General features: G+C 38.8%; 1 protein-coding gene across 4 annotated transcripts in view; it reads right to left on the reverse strand.

The window, feature by feature from the left end:
* LOC126195374 (protein sly1 homolog) overlaps positions 1-19762 on the reverse strand; it is a 178440-nt gene that overhangs the window by 77360 nt on the left and 81318 nt on the right. For all 4 annotated transcript variants that reach the window (XM_049933950.1, XM_049933951.1, XM_049933949.1 and 1 more), the window contains one exon: positions 7176-7266. In XM_049933950.1, the coding sequence (XP_049789907.1) occupies positions 7176-7266 (91 nt within the window). The remainder of the gene's footprint in view (positions 1-7175; positions 7267-19762) is intronic.

Consider the following 19762-nt stretch of genomic DNA (forward strand, 5'->3'; position numbering starts at 1 on the left):
CTTTTACACTAGTTCTGGAAGAAAGCAGACTTGTTTGTAGTAATGTACATGATTTGATCATCTAGGTAATCAACTGTGGGTGGTGAACAGCTGTTACCATGCTTTAACTTCTGAAGGTTCTTTTACTTAAAAAGATTTGAATGTGTTCCTGAGCATGACTAACTTTTGTCACTTGATTTAGAGGACTGAGAACAGAAACACTATGAGTTACTATTCTTGGCATCTCGTGTTTAATTTGTGAATCATCATGTTCAACCCTGACGTGTTTTGAGCTGGTGTATGGTGATTACAAAATGGACTTAGTTTTTGCTTATCTTTGATGACTATTTAGTTCGGGGATTTTGTTGCCGTTCTCATAATGCTGTCTGTTGTGACTGACAATTCGCAATTTTTCACAAAAACAACTTTTATTGACGTAAGTTCACAAGGTTGACGACTGAACATACAAATGAAAGGTAACAATAACAAAAAAAGTCTCCTAATTGAGGCAAACAAAAGTTCACTTCTAATTTTCCACAAAGGTTCGTGGTGACACACACACACACACACACACACACACACACACACACACACAGGTAACAGTCCAATTCCAAGACAAAGATGTAATCTTCAATGTTCACAGTATACGAGGTCGGCATCCGGTGTGAACTGAACTTCGGGCCTGGTTCTAGCTCCTAAACAGCTGTCTCCAGCCAATCAGGTTTTGGCGTAGTGATACTTCCTGCAAGCTGTGGCTCGAGCTCCCCCTGCAGGAAATAGTGCTCGGAATGTCTGTTTCCATTATTTTGTATGTAAATAGCCGGTGTTTACCATGATGCTTTTGAGTACGCCTTGGGCATAGACAACCTCATCCTCTGTAGTGTTATATGGGTTGCCGGCCCTCAGGGGCTACCTTGGCTCCGGTATAACACTGTCAATATAACTTCACTGGATTTGATAAAGGTATACGATTTGACCCTGTGACTACATCCTTTTTAAGCCCAAGTATCTAAAGTATGGGTAACCACAAGTAAAGACACAACGGGTTTGCAGTATGGGCTGCTGTTTGGGAGAGCAACTATTCTGTAGTAACCATTAGCTACTGTCACAATTGGTGTTTTCTCATATGGAATATGAATTTAATCCCTTTAGCATTACAATTGTAATTCTAATACTTTATAATATTCTGCGATCAAGGCCACAAATCTATTGCATGATAAGCAGTTTGTGGGGGAGAGGGGGGGGTCTCCGAACATAAGATTTTGCAGCAGTTGCTTGCATGAGAATGAGTAGCAAACATCACGTGTGGTGGAGAAGTTAGGCACAGACCTTCAAGAGAGAAGGAGAAGGCTATGTAGAGGCGTGCTAATTCCAAGTCTGCAGCGGCCAGCAGCAGCTGAGACCTTGTGGCAGCGCAGTTGCTGCGGCAGCCACGGCAACATGGACTACCAGCAGCAACTCCTAGGCAATGGCAGTATCTACACTTTTGGTAGCAGCAATACAGCAGATGCAGCCAATATGACCCACAAGTCAAGTACTTGCATCAGTAGCATTAACATGAGTGAAACCGCAAGGTCATCATCAGTAATGGAGCTTTCACCGATTAAGCTATCTCCCTGCCTGTGTGGCCAGTTAGTCCAAGATCTGAACGTGAGAACATGATAGTGTTAATAGAGAAGATATTAGCAGGGCAGATATTCCAAGATCAGCAAAGGGAGACGTAATTTCAGATGATTCAATGGCATTGTTAAGGGAAATTCTGACAAATTTGAGCTCTGAAATTGGGGCATTGGGTAAGAAATGGGTTCAATAAAAACAGAGATAGCTTCAGTAGAGACAAGTGTAGCAGAAGATATAAAAGCTGAGATGAAGAAAATTAAATCCGATACAGAAGGCATAATTCATTCAAAATTAGAAGCTATAAGGGCAGAAGCAGACAAAACATCTAAGGAGTCAACACAGAGGAAAAAAATTTTGGGGTCAAGATGGAAAAGATACATGATGAACTGGACAGTGAAGCAAAAATTTGGGTGTAGAGGCAAAAATGCCCTCGAGGATATGACCAGTAACTCTGTTAACAATTTGTTGGGTCGAGTAGCAGATTGTGAAAAGGAAGTGACTAAAAATATAGAAAACATTTTGAATCAATATTAAATAAAGAAGCTGTGCAGCATGAACAGCAGTTTAAAGACAGGATGACAGAATTAAATTCTTTAGCAGCGAATCAGCTTAGTTCTGTGATAGCTGTTCCATGGTTTAATCAGGAATGACAAAGTGTTATGCAAATGATGAAAATTAGCACCCAGCTGATTTTCTTGCTGTGTGTAAAGATGGCTTTTTGAGATGAATGTCAGGAGAGGCAATGATTAACTTCACTAAAAGACATCTCAAGGGCAATGTACAATCGGGTAAATTTAATGAATGCTTCATTTACTACCTATGATGTGTTCGGAGTTGTTTCCTGAACAAACTCTGGAATGAAGGGAAACAAACGCAACTTCAGAATGAGTTTCTAAATGAACCAGATTTCAAACACAGAAGTGGGCCAATGCAGGATTTTTGTGTGTGTTAACCAGCTAATTTGATGCAAATAAATCGCCCATTGGGAGTGCTGATTGATATCACGGTGCTGAAGAGGCACTTACCAGAATATTTACAATGAAATCTTACAACCCGACAAATTCCATTGATGAGTTTTTAGATTTTGCTGAGAAGCTTGAACAGGCATTGAAATTCAAGCCTTATAGTGGGAACAGCACACAGGAAAATGGGTAACAGAATGGGAATATCCACAACAGTAATATCCACAATAATGATAGTGATCATAACAGAAATAATTATCACCATAATAATTATTATCAAAGAGAAAATGGAAACAGAAACTTTCATAATGGAAATCAAAACCAGGAACTAAGATATGAGGAGCGGAAACCTCATGAAATGCAATACCAGAATAAGAGGTCAAGAAACTTGAGATGACTGCATCTCAGGTCTGTAGGTGGTGAAATAAACTGGTGTTGAAAAGAACAAGTTATTTTAAAAATTCTATGGGTGTCAACAATGTGGCAAATAAGCCATAATACTGGAGATGGAAGATATAAGAAATAAAAATAAAATATGGAATAATTTTAAACAGCACAACCATAAAGAGGGCAAATGAAAGTTGATAAAATGTGCTGAGAGATTTGATAAAGATGATAAGGGCCAGGAGAATTTATTTGGGAAGTGACTGATGGAATGAATTTACGTTTTCTGAGAGATTCTGTGATCAAAACAGAGACAGAGGTGAATCTGAATTTGGCAGTGGTGGAATGTATGATAAATTGTAAATGAGGCACTGATCATTAGCAAGATAATTTTGTATCAGAGAAATTAAATGAAGCTATCTGTGAACGCGGCAAAGCAGTAGTCTCATCAAGTGGAGATGAATTTTGTGGTACATCGACAGAAGTATGTGAAGGTATTTGTAAAGGTGGTGTAGCAATAGTCTTGTCAGCTTGTGACAAGTTTTATTATTTATTAGTGGGACTGGGTGATTTATTGTTAAAGGGATGTAAAGGTGATGTTTTATGTGCTGGAGCTGTGAAGGTTGAAGCTACTGATGTAGATATCTTGCAGGAAAGTATTGGTTCATTTATTTCTATTGATGGAAGTGAACTGATGACTTTTGATAAAAGCATGAATTATGAGTGGATGTGGAAAGACGAATGTGAAAGTAATGTGATAGATACTAGATCAGAATGCAGTGTGTTGGAGTCATCTGAGAGTAGAGAAAATGTTACAGAGACAGAGACAGTTCCGAATTTGGTGAAAATTGAATGTATTGTGAATTCTGATGTGGTGTAATGCAGTAGTGACAATTTGTGTGTTGTATCGGAGGAGGCTGATGAAGTAATATGTGACGATCTCTACAATGTATCGACAGGTGTAACAGATGTTTTAAGTAATGAATCTTATGAGTATTTGATAGATGTTATGAAATTAATTGTGGTAAAGTTTTCAGTGATTTGGTGAATATAGGTAAGGACTTGTTTAAGAGAGCCAAAGTTTTAAGTTGTGTGGTTGTTGTGAGAATGTTGCAGCTACTGATATCATTAATTCAGAGGACGGGAGCAGTAAATTTGATGCTTATGAGGATGATGAAATGATAGGTTTTGAGGGCGATTTAATTCCCACGGATGAGTTGAAGGTAGATCAGGAGAGTCTAAGAATGGATAATGAAAATGACGGCTATTCCGGAATTATAATGTGTGCCAAAAATACGGAAGAGAAAGGAAGGGTCATTGAAAATGATTTTTTGAGGGAGCAGTGCTTAGAGAGGAGTGAAATTAAAAATGTGCAGCCTTTAAGTGAGGTGACTGATTTTGAAGAAAAAATAAAGTGGGCACCTCTCGAAACTAAAAATGGCTTTGTATTGGTAATCACAAGTTTGGTTGGTAAAAGTAAAAGTTTGTTGGTGAATGAGGAAAGAGGTTTCAAATTTGAGCAATTCAAAAACTTAAAAGAGTGAGATTCAGAATATACTCCAACTGGCGAGAAAAAGGCAACACTTGCGGAGTTGACATTGTGTATGAAAAACATGGGCTGTATTGATATAAGTGTGGATATAAGTGTGTTTATTAAGCGTAATTTCATGGTAGTATGTGAGAATATAGTAGGATTATATTGCTTCTGTAAAGGGTAAACATGAATTTAACATGTATGTGAAATGTGTGTAGGCACAACTTAGTGCAAGGAGTGAGCTAATATTGGTTGCACAATTCTTGGTGCAAAGAGGTCAGCAGAATATAATTAATTTTGTTACTTACAAAAGAGTGAAATTTAAATCACATTGCATGTAAGATTACGGGGAAAATTTGAAGGGTTATTTAAATATGTCCACTGCAGTATTTTGGATGGGTTTCTCATGTTGTATGTGTAGCTTATTTGTAATTATTACACAAATGATTGTCAGATCATCATCATCACATTCACACAGCATCAGTACCTCCTATATTGTTATATATGTGTTTTTAAATAATGAGGAAAATATATTGTTATATATGTGTTTTTAAATAATGAGGAAAAGGAAAATCTATCCCTTTTCCTAGACCTCTCCAGGCCTTTTCCTTCACCCTTCTTCCTTCTGCTTCAACCCTTCTGCCTGAAGAAGGAGCCACTGGCTCCGAAAGCTTGCCAATCACGACAATCTTTTATGTGTGTGTTCTGCTGCCACTTGATGAGTAGATTTTTTATCTGTCAATTTAAATAATTTTATCAATAACTGATTGTTTTCATTCTTATATCATGGAAAAAGCATGTCAGAGTTTAACTATTTGAGAAAAGTCATATTTCCATTAGTTTTTACCATTAGTAAGAAGGCTTTTATCGGTAACTGAGTCCAAATGAAGTTCATCTCAAAAACCCAGTCTCAATTGCACAAAAGTGCCTTTCACTGTTTGTATTGGAATTGTTAGAGTACTGATGTATTTTATATCACTATAAATCTTTCTCCCAAATCAATAAGACAAGTTTCCTCACCTTGATAAACATGCATAATTTTTTTTTGCTATGTTCAACTATATAGAATGCTTGATCAAGAAAAACTCAATAGTAGGTTGATCATAAACCTAGACCTCCGATTCTCACAATGAAAACAAATGAGTGATTGCTGAGGCTTTTGCGCAAAAGCACAGCATCATTCATTACATTTAACTCAAATATCTCATCTTAGAGATCTCCGATATAGTTCTGGTTTGGCACATATGATAATATGATGCATCCTTAAGACTTGATATGTAGAATTGTTCACCTAAATTAATTAACAAAAATGTTTTGAGCATCTAAAAACATCCAACAGCACTGTCAGGAAAGGTATTTTCGTTAACTTATCTGTCATCATCTTAAAAATCTGTGACTTAAATAAAGCTAAAATCTACCCTCAAGTGCAAAAAAATGGCTCTGAGCACTATGCGACTTAACTTCTGAGGTCATCAGTCGCCTAGAACTTAGAACTAATTAAACCTAACTAACCTAAGGACATCACACACATCCATGCCCGAGGCAGGATTCGAACCTGCGACCGTAGCGGTCACGCGGTCCCAGACTGAAGCGCCTAGAACCGCACGGCCACACCGGCCGGCTACCCTCAAGTGCACATTAAAACATTAAAATATGTCTGAGCTATCTGTAACATCATCTAAAAAGGAAAGATAGTACGGTCATTAGAGATAGAGCTCATTAAAAGATGTGAAGAGTTGTTCAGAAAATCTACACTGCATGGAAAGAAACAAATGGTAATCAGAAAGGGTGATGTCTGAAACAAATGGTAATCAGAAAGGGTGATGTCTGGTGAACACAGTGGGGTAAGACATCCAATTGAAGTCCCTCCAAGGTTTCCTTCACTCGATTTGCAACATGGTTTGGCACTGATAATGAAGCACTCACTTCGTCATGTCTCAAGCATCCAGAGGATGTTTTGTCATTAAATGTATAATTCATATTGTGTGAGTGTGTTCCATAACATTCAGCATTCACTGTTTGACCCAGTTGCAGTAGCTCATGGTACACCACACTGATCAGGATGCATTTTGCCACTAACTTCAAATTGTTGCCTTTGAATCATCAAAAACAACTTACTGCAAATGATGTTCTGTAGGTAAAAACTCAACATGTTCAAAGCACTAAATAGATATGTTCCACAGAAACAAAATCAAACTGTTTAGTTTTTACCCCTCATGGGATAATTACCATCCGATTGGCAACCACTGTTATAGAGGGTGTTGGGGGCATTATTTATCGAGGGATGAAGATATTAGCAGAAGAAAAGAAAAAATGGAGAACAACCACAAACCAGTGAAAACCCTGATTACTAAAATATGTTACTTGTCATATGTGTGTACAATGTTGTTGCCTTGACTGACTTTCATCTCTCTTTCTCTCCAGTGTGTAGTTAACGAATATCATCATACTGACTTCTGCACACAGTACATGACCGAGTCATTGAAGACAGTATTAGCTTTCTGCCCCCCAACCACATCATAATATCAAAGCATTTATTAATAGCATCATTTGAAATATGACCCCTTCAAATAAGATCAGCTAAGTAGCTTTGCTTCCACGGCAGTTGGTTGACACCCCTGCCACCTTTACAACAGCCAACCATTAAGGCAAATGAATACTACTACAAATACTGAAAAAAAGGAAGATAAACTTACCATTGATTCCTTTAATTTCTTAACTTCATCCTCTGATGATCTATATTGTTCCAGTTCTTCCTGAATTGCCTCAGCCACAATTGGAAATGGGCTGCAACAATTAATAGAGTACTTTGCAATTTGCATTCAAATTCAGTACAAACTGTGTTAGCTTCCTCATAACCATTCATTTTCATGTCTATGTGATATCAAAATTTACATTTTATTTATACAAACACCTAAAATTTATACTTCACTATCAAAATAAAATTAATCAAACAAAAAAAAGACAGATCCCTCTCATTCTGGGATGTGAGTGACCTGTTCTTTCTTTTAACCTCCCCCAATCTATCCCTCTCACCTCTTTGAGGAAGAAACTATTTGTTCCAAAAGCTAGGATAGAGTGTCACTTTTATTTTTATGTGTACCTTACTGGCAGTATTATGCGTTTTGCCTCCGGAAGCTACATACTGGGCATCAATTCTGTCTCATAATTGATTAGCATCATAAATAATCTGACAAAGAGTTTAAGTAATATAACCTACACTTACAGTTTGATTCGTGCACAAGGACAAAGTGAAAAGTGCTCAGCCTGCTACAGATAAGGTACTGATATGAGGTTGGAACAATAACAGTGGAAACTACTTATTTACAGCTCGTACAAAATAGATACGTGTTTCAAAGTTTTACTGACCTTCAAAGTAGTCACCACCATTGTGTATAACCCATTGCCAGCCATGTGGAAGTTGTAGCAGTGCCAGTTGTGTTGACAGTTTGAGTGGCATGGTCTATTGCCCGACGAATCTGTAGCAGCTCTGAAGCAAATGCTGTGAAGTGTTTGCTTCAGTTAAGAAACTGAGTTGAACTCACTTAAGTCAGGGGACTGCAGTAGGTGGTAAAGCACTTACCAGCCCATCAGTCAAACAAATGAGTAACAGCTTGTGCTGTACGTGCTTGAGCATTGTCCTGCAAAATGATGGTCAGGTCCTGCAGAAAGTGTCATCACCTCTGTCTTAAAGCTGGTCATAGGTTGTGTTCCAAAAATGAACAGCATTGTGATTTACACAATGCTGGTGACTACTTTGAAGGTCAGTAAAACTTTGAAACATGTATCTATTTTGTACGAGCTGTAAATAAATAGTTGCCACTATTAAAATTCCAACCCTCATATTAACTTAATATTGTACAGGACAAGCAGTTATTAAGGTGTATTAAATAGCTGACACCATAAGCACACGAATGATTAAATATATTGTACATGTAGAATTAACTGCCTGAAAGCTTTATGCAAGATGGGCACCATCTCTGATGAATGTTCACTACAGACCAATTTGAAAATAAATTTCTCCATCATTGTTCAAGGCCACTTTTAAAAGAATCTAACTGATTTGTGCCCAGATTTGTTAATATAGATGAAGGCATGGGTTCACCACTTTATGGGAGAAATAAAATAACAGTCAAATCAGTGGGCCCTACAACAACAAAAACTGTTTTCGATTACATTCAGTCAATTGACTACATACGTAATACTTTCTGGGATTCAAAAGAGGGGTTGTTCTCACTGATTGCCTGGTTACTGGTAAATCTATAACTGGTGATAAAAATATGCCAGTATTTTGGTGACTGTATGGAAAAATAACAAGAGAACAGCACTAGATTGTGAAAGAAACAAAGGAAAAAAATCCTTCGTCACACGGTGTTTCTCCAATGAAATGGGATCTCAAAACAGAACAAAAGGGAAAAATATAGCAAAAAAATGTTTTCATCACAAGAATGGACCTTCAAAATAGGAAAAGGGATGTAACTTAAGTGGGAATTGTTGAAACATCTTCCAAATTCACAATTTTTAACGCCCTCAGATTTCCCACCTATTTCTACATCTACAGAAATTTAAGGTTGGAAATTTTTTAAAGTCAAATGAAGAGATATGCCAGCCAGAAGATTTGCAGTTTGCAGTCCCTACAGAATCACACTTCAGAAATGGAATCTATTCACTGGACAAATATTGGGTTAAGTACAGTGCTCTGATACAGAATTCTCTTTAACGATTTGGAGACCAAGCATAGTGCAACTCAGGCCACAACACTGTGTAAAAGGCCCACGTCCAAGTATGTCTCAGATCACAATGACGCACACACCACCTATCACTTGAAAAGTGGAGTAGGTTTGTTACCTTTTCCTTGACAGGTACTGCCCACTGTAGTTAGTTTACAGAATTACTTCAATAACAGGAGTAATGAATGTAACAGATGCTGTCACAACTAAACCACCCTTGTGCATTTGCACTTGCGTGAGGTTTGTTAACATAATTATCAGGATTTGATGTTTTCTGTAATTCTGCTACAAATATGTCACGTTTGTTGAGTGAGTAACGAATTTTGGAAACTGTATTCCTACCACTGACATGAAGCAGCATCAAATACAGGTTTGGGATTTTTTTCTCAGAGAAGACAAAACAATCTACTGGCACAGTAAGCGGGAAAGAAATATGCTAATACTGATCCCATTGCACCCAACCTCTCCATATGCCAGATTGTTTTAGACCTTTCATAGAAAAAAGGAAATTATGTGTGAAATTGCTCATAACTCACTTCAAACATGTTTTTAAAGGATATTTATATTTTATCACCATTACTGTAAAATTTATAATCTATCACAGAAATAAATTACAAATTTATAACTTATCACTGAACTAAAATAAAGATGAAAAATAAGTCTTGACACTTGGTCTTTCTGGTGTTTATTGCCCTTTAAGATATTTCAAATGAAGATATTCCTGTAACATTTTAAGTAACAACATACCTGGACTTAAAATTCTGTAAGGGGCTGGAATTTGAAATGTTAAGAAATGGACTTTTCACTTAAAAAGCAACCTATCACCATCAAGGTAAGAAATTTTCTCCTTGCCTTGCCATCTTTATTTGGTTGTCACCTCATATTGAATCCTTGTTTTGTTTGTAAATAATAGCTGTAGGGTGTTATAATTGCTTCATTTATTTATATATTATGATTATTTGTGACTGCAACCTTCAACCTTGCTTCTTAATTACAGGATGATTAGTGATTCTCTTGCATGTACTTCTCCATTCAAGACATAGGAACAACATATATATTTTCATGTAATTATGCAATTTCACATTTCTGTTACTAGTGGTGAGTAAGGTACTATTTGCTTAGTTTTAAACTGAATTATCTGAACTGAACTTAGGTAACATAGACATTTAGTTTTTTTCAGTAACTGTAAAATTTTACCACGAGTGAGAAGTGTGGGCTCTACTGTAGGTTTGTGAGTAGTGGGTTACAGTGTGGGATTTGTTCAAAGTATTTTTACTGGGGGGGGGGGGGTGCAGTGGGCATTCTAACAAGATCCTCTCCTGGGAATGCAGACTCTGTAGTAGAAATAAGTTGATAGAGGAGCAGGAGCATAAGATCTGAAGCCTTCAGGTGCAGTTACAAGAAACAAGGAACTAGATAGATTGAGGAGTGTGAAGGGTACTGGAGAATGGGAACTGACAGTTGGCAAGAAGGCAGCTAGAAAGAGGAGGTATTCAGACAGTTGTACTTTGCATATATGCAATAGATTTGACCAACTGTCAAAGATGAGTGGTGAGGAGCCTCTTGTAGCTGTAGGTGTAGGTGTCCTCAGCAGTTAGGAGGCCTAAGTCAGTTGCAAAGTCTAACAGAAAGAAGAAGGTTCTGCTGCTAGGTAGTTCACATGGTAGAAATGTAGGCCAGCAGTTGCAGGAAGTGTTGGGGAGTGAGTACCAGGTCATCAGCATCGTGAAACCTAGTGCAGGGTTGGCTCAGGTGACTGACAGCATAGGGGAGTTAAGTAGGAATTTTATGAAGGAGGTTCAGGTAGTGATAGTGGGCAGAGCAGGGAGTAGTCTTCACAGGGACGGGGAATATGATATAGGTGGCGACCTGGTAACAATCGCTACTCAAACTGGTGGCACTAATGTGCATATCATGCAACTGTGGCATCGTCATGATCGGCCTCATCTTAATGCACTGTTAGGCATGTTAATATGGGGCTAGAGAAGGCACTGATGGCAGAAGGCATGGGTCACATTGCAGTGGTGCCAGCTAAGTCTATCAGTAGATCGGGTTTTACTAGGCATGGCCTTGCACCTCAATAGGTATGGGTAGGGGAGGCTGGCAGAGCTTATAGGTGACAAGTGTGGTGGGTGGTGTTGGTGGTGATGGTGATGGTGGTGGTGGTGGTGATGGGATCACTCTGGAAAAAAATCTGGCAGTAGTTGGCATTAAAGCTGCTCCTTATTTTAGAATGAAGTCAGCTGATAGGTATATCTGTTCAAAGGAAGTCCCTCTAAGGAATCACCTTAACAGGACGTCATGTTTCCAAGTAGAGCAGGCATTAGCATGTTGTTGTTGTTGTTGTTGTTGTTGTGGTCTTCAGTCCTGAGACTGGTTTGATGCAGCTCTCCATGCTACTCTATCCTGTGCAAGCTTCTTCATCTCGCAGTACCTACTGCAACCTACATCCTTCTGAATCTGCTTAGTGTATTCATCTCTTGGTCTCCCTCTATGATTTTTACCCTCCACGCTGCCCTCCAATGCTAAATTTGTGATCCCTTGATGCCTCAAAACATGTCCTACCAACCGATCCCTTCTTCTAGTCAAGTTGTGCCACAAACTTCTCTTCTCCCCAATCCTATTCAATACCTCCTCATTAGCATACTTCATCAAAATATATGTGGTATTAGAGATAAAGTTAGTGAACTGCTTATAGATGTTGACTCTGAAATTATTGGTATATAGAACCACTTAAATAATTTGACAATTCAGAGGCTTCCTTTGCCAGGATACAGATTAGCTGGCTGTTTTTCAAGGAGTTCCTCATAGAGTGGGGGAGTGGCCATGTACGTAAAAAACAGTATTCCGTCTGATTCCATAGACATATCACAGCACTGCACTGTACAGATGTTTGAATGTTGTGCAGGGGCAGTTGAATTTAGTGAAACTAAACTTCTACTTTTTGTTGTTTATAGGTCCCCTAACTCTGACTTCAGAGCATTTCGCTCAAGCTAGAGAGGGTTCTTCAGTCACTTTATAGGAAGTACCAGAAATTAGTCATATGTAGTGACTTCAATATTAATTTTGTATACAATTGTGCAGGAAAAAGGATGTTGGTAAATCTCCTAAATTCATATGATCTGATGCAGACGGTGTTTTTTTCCAACTAGGGTGCAGGTGAGCAGTAGCACAGCCATAGACAATATTCATTCTTCATTACTAGATGGGCATTCTGTTAGTAAAAAGGGTGAATGGCCTTTCAGACTATGATGCATAAATATTAAAAGGCTTTTGTACTCAAACAAATGTCACGTATAATTACAAACTATGTAGGAAAATTAATCCAACAGGAATCGAGTGTTTTTTAAACCTTGTCAAGGAAGAAGAGTGGCAGGATGTTTATAGTGCCAGTAACATAGATAACAAATATAATGCTTTCCCTAACACATTTCTCATGCTCTTTGAGGGTTACTTTCCATTAGAACGTTCTAAATGGAGTACTAGCAGTAAAAGGCAGCCTGAGTGGCTGACTAGTGGGATAAGGATACCTTGTGGAACAAAGCGGGAATTATATCAAAATGTTAGAAGTAGACACAATCAAGCTATTACAAACATTACTGTAAGATGCTTTAAAAAGTTGTTAGGAAGGCAAATAGTATGTGGTATGCAAATAGAATAGCTAATTCACAGGATAAAATTAAAACCATATGGTCAGTTGGGAAGGAAGTGTGTGGTCAGCAGCACAAGGTCGACGATATAAAGTCAGTTTGTAGAAAAAATATTTCTGTTCAAAAAATGGTCAAATGGCTCTGAGCACTATGGGACTTAACATCTATGGTCATCAGTCCCCTAGAACTTAGAACTACTTAAACCTAACTAACCTAAGGACATCACACACAACACCCAGCCATCACGAGGCAGAGAAAATCCCTGACCCCGCCGGGAATCGAACCCGGGAACCCGGGCGTGGGAAGCGAGAATGCTACCACACGACCACGAGATGCAGGCAATATTTCTGTTACTGATAAATCAGATATATATATATATATATATATATATATATATACAGTATTTAACAATCATTTTCTGAGTGCTGGTGATGAATTAAATAAAAACATAAAAACTTAGTTTCTACAGGGAATCATATAACTCTCTTGGGAAATGTCTTTCTGAGATTGATGTCTGAAATACTCCTCTATGATACAGACAAGGGGGAGATCGAGTCAATAATTAAATCACTGAAGATAAGGACTCTCATGGATATGATGGACTGCTAGCAGAATATTAAAGTACATCAGGTTCCTGATTGATTAAAGTACTCTGTAGTAAAGCCGCTTTACAAAAAGGGAGAAAGGGATAATTTAGACCTAATGTTATTGAAAAGGCTGTGTATTTAAGGATAATTATCATTTTATATCACATGATTTGCTATCAAATGTACAGTTCAGCTTTAGAAGTCGTTTAACAACTGAAAATACTATACTCTCTTTTCTCTGTGAGGTACTGGATGGGTCGAACAAAAGGATTCAAATGCTAGGCATATTTTTTGATTTAACTAAGGCATTTGATTATGTTGACCACAAAATATTGCTCCAGAGGTTGGACCATTACGAAATATGGGGAGTAGCTCACAATTGGTTCACCTCTTACTTTAACAGCAGACAGCAAAAGGTCATTGTTCACAGTGTTGAGAATGGCTGTGATGTGGGGTTTGAGTGGGTATGGTAAAATGGGGGGTGTCCCAAGGATTAGTGTTGAGGCCACTCCTGTTCGTTATTTATAAAGGATGTTGTGTGTGACACTGACTCAGTTTCAAATAGTGCAGTTCATGACATAAGTTCAAGGCTTGCAAAAAATAAACTAATGTTGAATCACAGTAAGGCTCAGTTTTTACAGTTTTTAGCACACAATTCAACAAAACCCGACATCATAATTTCACAGAATGGGCATATGATTAGTGAAACTGATCAGTTCAAATTTCTAGGTGTTCAGATAGATAGTAAACTGTTGTGGAAAGCCCACATTCAGGATCTTGTTCCAAGACTTAATGCTGCCATTTTTACTATTCAAACAGTATCTGAAGTAAGCGATCGTTCGACACAAAAATTAGCCCACTTGGCTTATTTTCATTCGCTTATGCCGTATGGAAATATATTCTGGGGTAACTCTTCCCATTCTAAAAGCATATTTTTGGCTCAGAAACAGGTGGTTCGGGCAATAAGTGGTGTTAAGATCACAAACTTGTCAACCCCTGTTCACAAGTCTGGGTATTTTGACACTGGCCTCTCAATATGTATATTCTTTAATGTTTTTTATTGTTAACAATATCAGCTTATTCCCAAGAATAAGCAGCTTTCACTCAGTTAATACTCGGCATTAATCCAACCTGCATTTGGATCAGACTTCCATAACTCTTATGCAGAAAGGTGTGCCGCATACTGTTTCATTCATTTTCAATAAGCTACCACAAGAATTCAATAATCTTAGCAGTAATCCACACACTCTCAAGTCGGAACTGAAGAGTTTCCCCATGTGTCACTCCCTCTATTCTGTAGAGGAGTTCCTTGAAAAATTAAGCTGATTCTTACGATATATTGTTGATTGCGTTTACTTACACTTATGGCTTGATATTTTTGGGTTCATTAACATTTTATTTTTACCTGTTATTACTTTTATGTTGTAATTTTATGTACTGACAAATTCCATGACTTTGGAGTTTGCTCCTCAATTTGGTCCTATGGAATTTGACATTTAAATAAAATAAAAAAATTCAAGTCAGCTAGCAAAATAATTATATTATGAATTACTATCAGTCAAAGTGAAACAGGTGGATCAGAGAAAAATTATGATGAACATCAGATATCACTATGCTGAAACTAATACAACATAACACTCATCATTATATTTTAATTTGAAACAACAATTATATAGTGACCACAAACAAGACCTGGAATGACTACAGAATCTGTGCAGCCCTCAACTCACCAAAGCATCAACAGCGAGCCATCGGAGAGTAAACAGGTGGGCAACAAGAAGAGAAATACGAGCAACAGAGATGGCATGGCGGAATACCAGGTCCAACAAGTGAACCAATATCAAAAACCTAAGACATAACAAATCCAGAACCAAACAATGATGCAGGGAGATAGTAATTCAATAGCACAGTGAAATCCCAACTGACTGACTGAGCAGCTGCACTGCTGGCTTTAAAGGAGGCCCACAAGCACTGATAGGCAGGCAGGACAGGCGTGTCTCCATAGTCAGCGCTGCAGAGGTGATAGCAGTGCTTGTAGATTATAGCATTGTCATCTAGCAGCTATCTAGGATACCAGTAATTACAGCATCAGATGACAGGAGTTCAAGCTGTTAGCACTAAATTATTTGACTTTCTAAGTTTGGGAATTTTTTATGACATTGAAAAATAATGTATTTTCCTATAAGAAAAGATTATATAAATTTTTGGCCTGGTTTGGATGTAGTTATAGTGGTGTGCACATGACAAGGCAGGGCATTTGGTGATGTGCAATGGCAAGGGACAGCATACAATGTGATACTACATGCAATATAGGCAGTCCACTATGTCTCTGGTGTGTGTTTTGGGATGTAGTTACAAGGTGTAACATTGATTTTCATGATTATTTACGTATGGTGACAGTATTTTTCCACTGTACTGTTTGTCAAGGGTGTCATAAAGCAACAAGGTAAATACACTTAAAAAAGAAAAGAAAGAAAAAAAAAAGGAATTATGCGAATGGGACAGAAATGGCGAGCACCAGTTAGGTTGGTATGCCACTGCTGTCTGGGGCATCTCCAGACATATCTTCGCCAGTCATCAATGCTAAATTCAAAGCAGGACTCATCAATGAAGACAATCCTACTCCAGTCAACGAGACTCCAAGGCAAAGGTGTGTCTGGAGATGCCCCGGACAGTGGCAGGATACCAAACTGACTGCTGTCTGCAATTGAGTCCGACAACCAGGAGCAATAGTCTGGGGTGTCATTTCTTTTCATAACAGGACCTCTTTTGGTTGTCATCTTCAGCGTCTTTACAGCACAATGGTACATCAATGACATTCCTCACCCCATTTTGTTGCCCTTCATGACAAGCCATCCTGAGCTTACATTTCACCAAGATAATGCCCGGCCCGACATGGAGACAGTTTGTACTGCTTGTCTTCGTTATTGCCAAACCCTACCTTAGCCAACAAGGTCACCAAATCTCTTCCCAAATGAGAATTTTTGGAGTATTATGGGCAGGATCCTCCAACTATCTTGGGATTTCAGAGATCTGACATACCAACTGGAGAGAATTTGGAGTGATAGCCCTTACCCCAGGAGGACGTTCAACAACTCCATCAATGCCAAGACGAAGGTGGACCATGCATTATTGACTTGCTCAATTTGTGACATTTTTTCACTTGAATAAATCATTTAATTTTTCTGAAACAGTAATCATTTCTTTGCCTGTACATGTACTTGGACAATTCGTTCATGGTATGTCACATTTTTTGTTTTAGAGTGCATTATCTTAAGGAACAACATCAACAGCTTTCCTTGGGAGAGTCAGATGCAGAAAAAGTGGCCTAATGTGGCACTTACCCTAGCATTGCTGATTACCATGGTAGACAACAGCTGATGAGTGTGGCATGGGACAAATACAAGAAAGATCACTAGTAAAGCCAGGCTGTATTATCCATTTACCTCTGTGCAGAACACTTTCTGCGTCCACATTCTCACTTGCACAGAATTTTAACTCCAGATCAAAGATCTCTGTCTACTCTCATCCTCACTACAGGGTGATCCCTTTCAACCTGGGGTGAGTGTCCTGCTCTTCCTTCTTAACATTTCTCAACCTATACCTCCCTCCTGAAATAAAGACAATTAAATTTTGTCAGACTACCCATTTGAACCTGTTGTTTATTTTCAAACACCTAACTGTAACATTCATGAATGCATCAAAATCACTATCACTGTGGGTAGCACTCCATTATCCTCTCCACCACAAAGAAAGATGATAACAGCATCAATCTGTAATCATGGGTGCTGCACCCCTCCCCTCCCCTCCACAGCTTTTGTTTTGTTTAGAAAGTGCATGCATCTGGAGAATACGTCAGCACATAATAATTATCCTGTGTACTGGCTTGCAAAACCTACTCCCATCACTGTCAAAACATCAATTTATTCTGAGATACAATGGAAGAAATTACTACAGAAGATGTCTTCACTGAATGGGGCCAATACAAGAATACGATGTACCCGAAGAACTGCTTACAAGTCTGTCAGAGCATGAGAAACACAATCTCCCTTATTTACATGATTATTCAGGGCAGACCTCAAAAGGCATCCAGAAAACAAACTGAGTTGAAGATGTTACATAAGATTTTAAGGGATAAAATAAAGGAGATTTTCGATTGCAAATGAGGGTCATCAGCCTGGACTAAACAATACTGTTACCTTTGCTAAGCGGCATCAAGAATCTATGAATATACCTATCAAAACAAATATCTGGAGACGTGATGACACATCTAAGCAATGTGTTTTTATTACAGTTGTGCATGTGCCTCTTATAGAATGAGTGACACACACACACACACACACACACACACACACACACACACAGAGAGAGAGAGAGAGAGAGAGAGAGAGAGAGAGACCATTAACAGGTTAACTGTGTGCAGTGTAGTTGCACTCTGTACCAGCATGTTCTCAGTGCTTGCATTTGAGTCCCATACGAGACTTTTGCTACGGTTAATCACTATATAAAATAGACCAGAGCTGTTTCTTCTTTCAATTCCTTCTCTTTTCTTGTTTTAATTCTTTTTGTAGATACCATTTTTAATCAATGCAAGGCAGCAAATACTGAAACAGAAGTCCAATTTATAAGCTGCCTGGCTGCCTCCTTGGAACCCAACACCACTTATGAGGTGCTGCCCATTATTGAGAATACGTTTAAGCCAGCAATGGATGCCTTGTCTGTTGGCTCTAGGTCAGATTGGCCAGAAATGTTAAGAGAACTGCAGAGGACAGGAATGCTAAAAATAGCCAACATGTCACAGCAAGGCCAGTGTTCACTTGTTATGTCTGCTGGGAGGTCCCAACTAAGATTTGGAGAAGGCTCAGTCATTGGCTACCGAGTGCAATGCATGCAGCAAGCTGAAAACTGTGTTCATGTCAGCGAACATAATGCTTGGCTGAAATGGTAAAGACAGCTGGCCTCACAGGCCAGGTGAAAGAGTAGCTTGTGATTTGCAGCAATATTATCACAACTAATTTGCATACCCCAGATTGAGGCTTGGATCAAGGTTTGATTTTGAGCCTCAGATGATCCTGCAATCATCTTAGATGCAAATTATTTTACTTCCAACATTTGGTGTAGGGTTCTTAGTAGACCAGGTTATGTACTACACACAAGAAGCAGCTACTTGGCTAGCAGAGTACATTTAGCACACACAAATGCACTGTGTAAGCTAGTGAAATGCCTCCACAGGCCTGATAATCAACTGTGTGGTATACTCCAAGATTGTAGAAGATCACCTGTATTAAGAAGGGAAGAGAACAATCATGTTTGCATGTCTGCTAGTACTTCACTGTTTGTGAACATTGAACTCATAGTCCACTGAACCGATTTGTATCAAGCATGAGGGGGGCAAAAAAAAAAAAAAAAAAAAAGCAATGGGGTTAGTCCCTACAGTGCAACAACTTTGGATTCCATTACGGGACTAGTAGGCTATAAACATTTAGCTAAAATACTAACACTTCTTGTAGGCGGTGTATTGGTGACAGCTAACATTATTAGATTGTATGTTTTTAACACCTTCAAGTTTAAAGTTGACACTGAAGAGCAGTTAGTATTGCTATACCACACACAGAGAGATGCCTAAGAAACACCATGTCTCAAATCAATAAGAAAAAAGGTGTATACCTTCTTCTTACAAAACTTAATACTAAACTCTCTCAGTATTCTATCACGCATTCACCTGGAAAACAGCAAAGTTAACTGAAACTGTGGGACATAGAGACTATTCAAATGAAGCTTCCCACTGGAAGGAAGGAGAATGTACTCGGCAGCAGTTGGCCAAAGATACTTCTCAGAGACGACATTGGAGTGGTCTGAAGTCCCTCGGTGGTAGCCCCAGTTGGGCTCTAATTGAAGGGCTAGTATCAGCTGGCGCATGAGCTGGCCCAGAGAATCTGGAGAACTGCCAACAAGTGGAGCTGTGACGCTATAAATGGCTGGTGTGTGGAGGTATACTTGTGGCTCTATTTCCACAATGTGACTTGGCAGAGGGAAGTAACCCCCCCCCCCCCCCCCCCCCCCCAATGTGGAGGACCTCTAGCTCTAGTTGTGCTTGCCTGTCATCTACGGGCTGCGATAAGGCACTCGCTGGCAGCTGAAGTTCTGGGTGGTGACGCCTTTGAAGTATGCAAGTATGTGATGCTTCTCTATCCGCAGGGTTGTTGGTCGTTCAGGCAAACTGCTGGTGTACAACAAGCATCATCCGTGATACTGTTTAGCAACACAGATATGCTATGCATGGAATATCGATCTACAAATACTACTAATTTTAAGT

The sequence above is a fragment of the Schistocerca nitens genome, chromosome 7 (genome assembly GCF_023898315.1).
Source record: "Schistocerca nitens isolate TAMUIC-IGC-003100 chromosome 7, iqSchNite1.1, whole genome shotgun sequence".
Taxonomy (NCBI): domain Eukaryota; kingdom Metazoa; phylum Arthropoda; class Insecta; order Orthoptera; family Acrididae; genus Schistocerca; species Schistocerca nitens.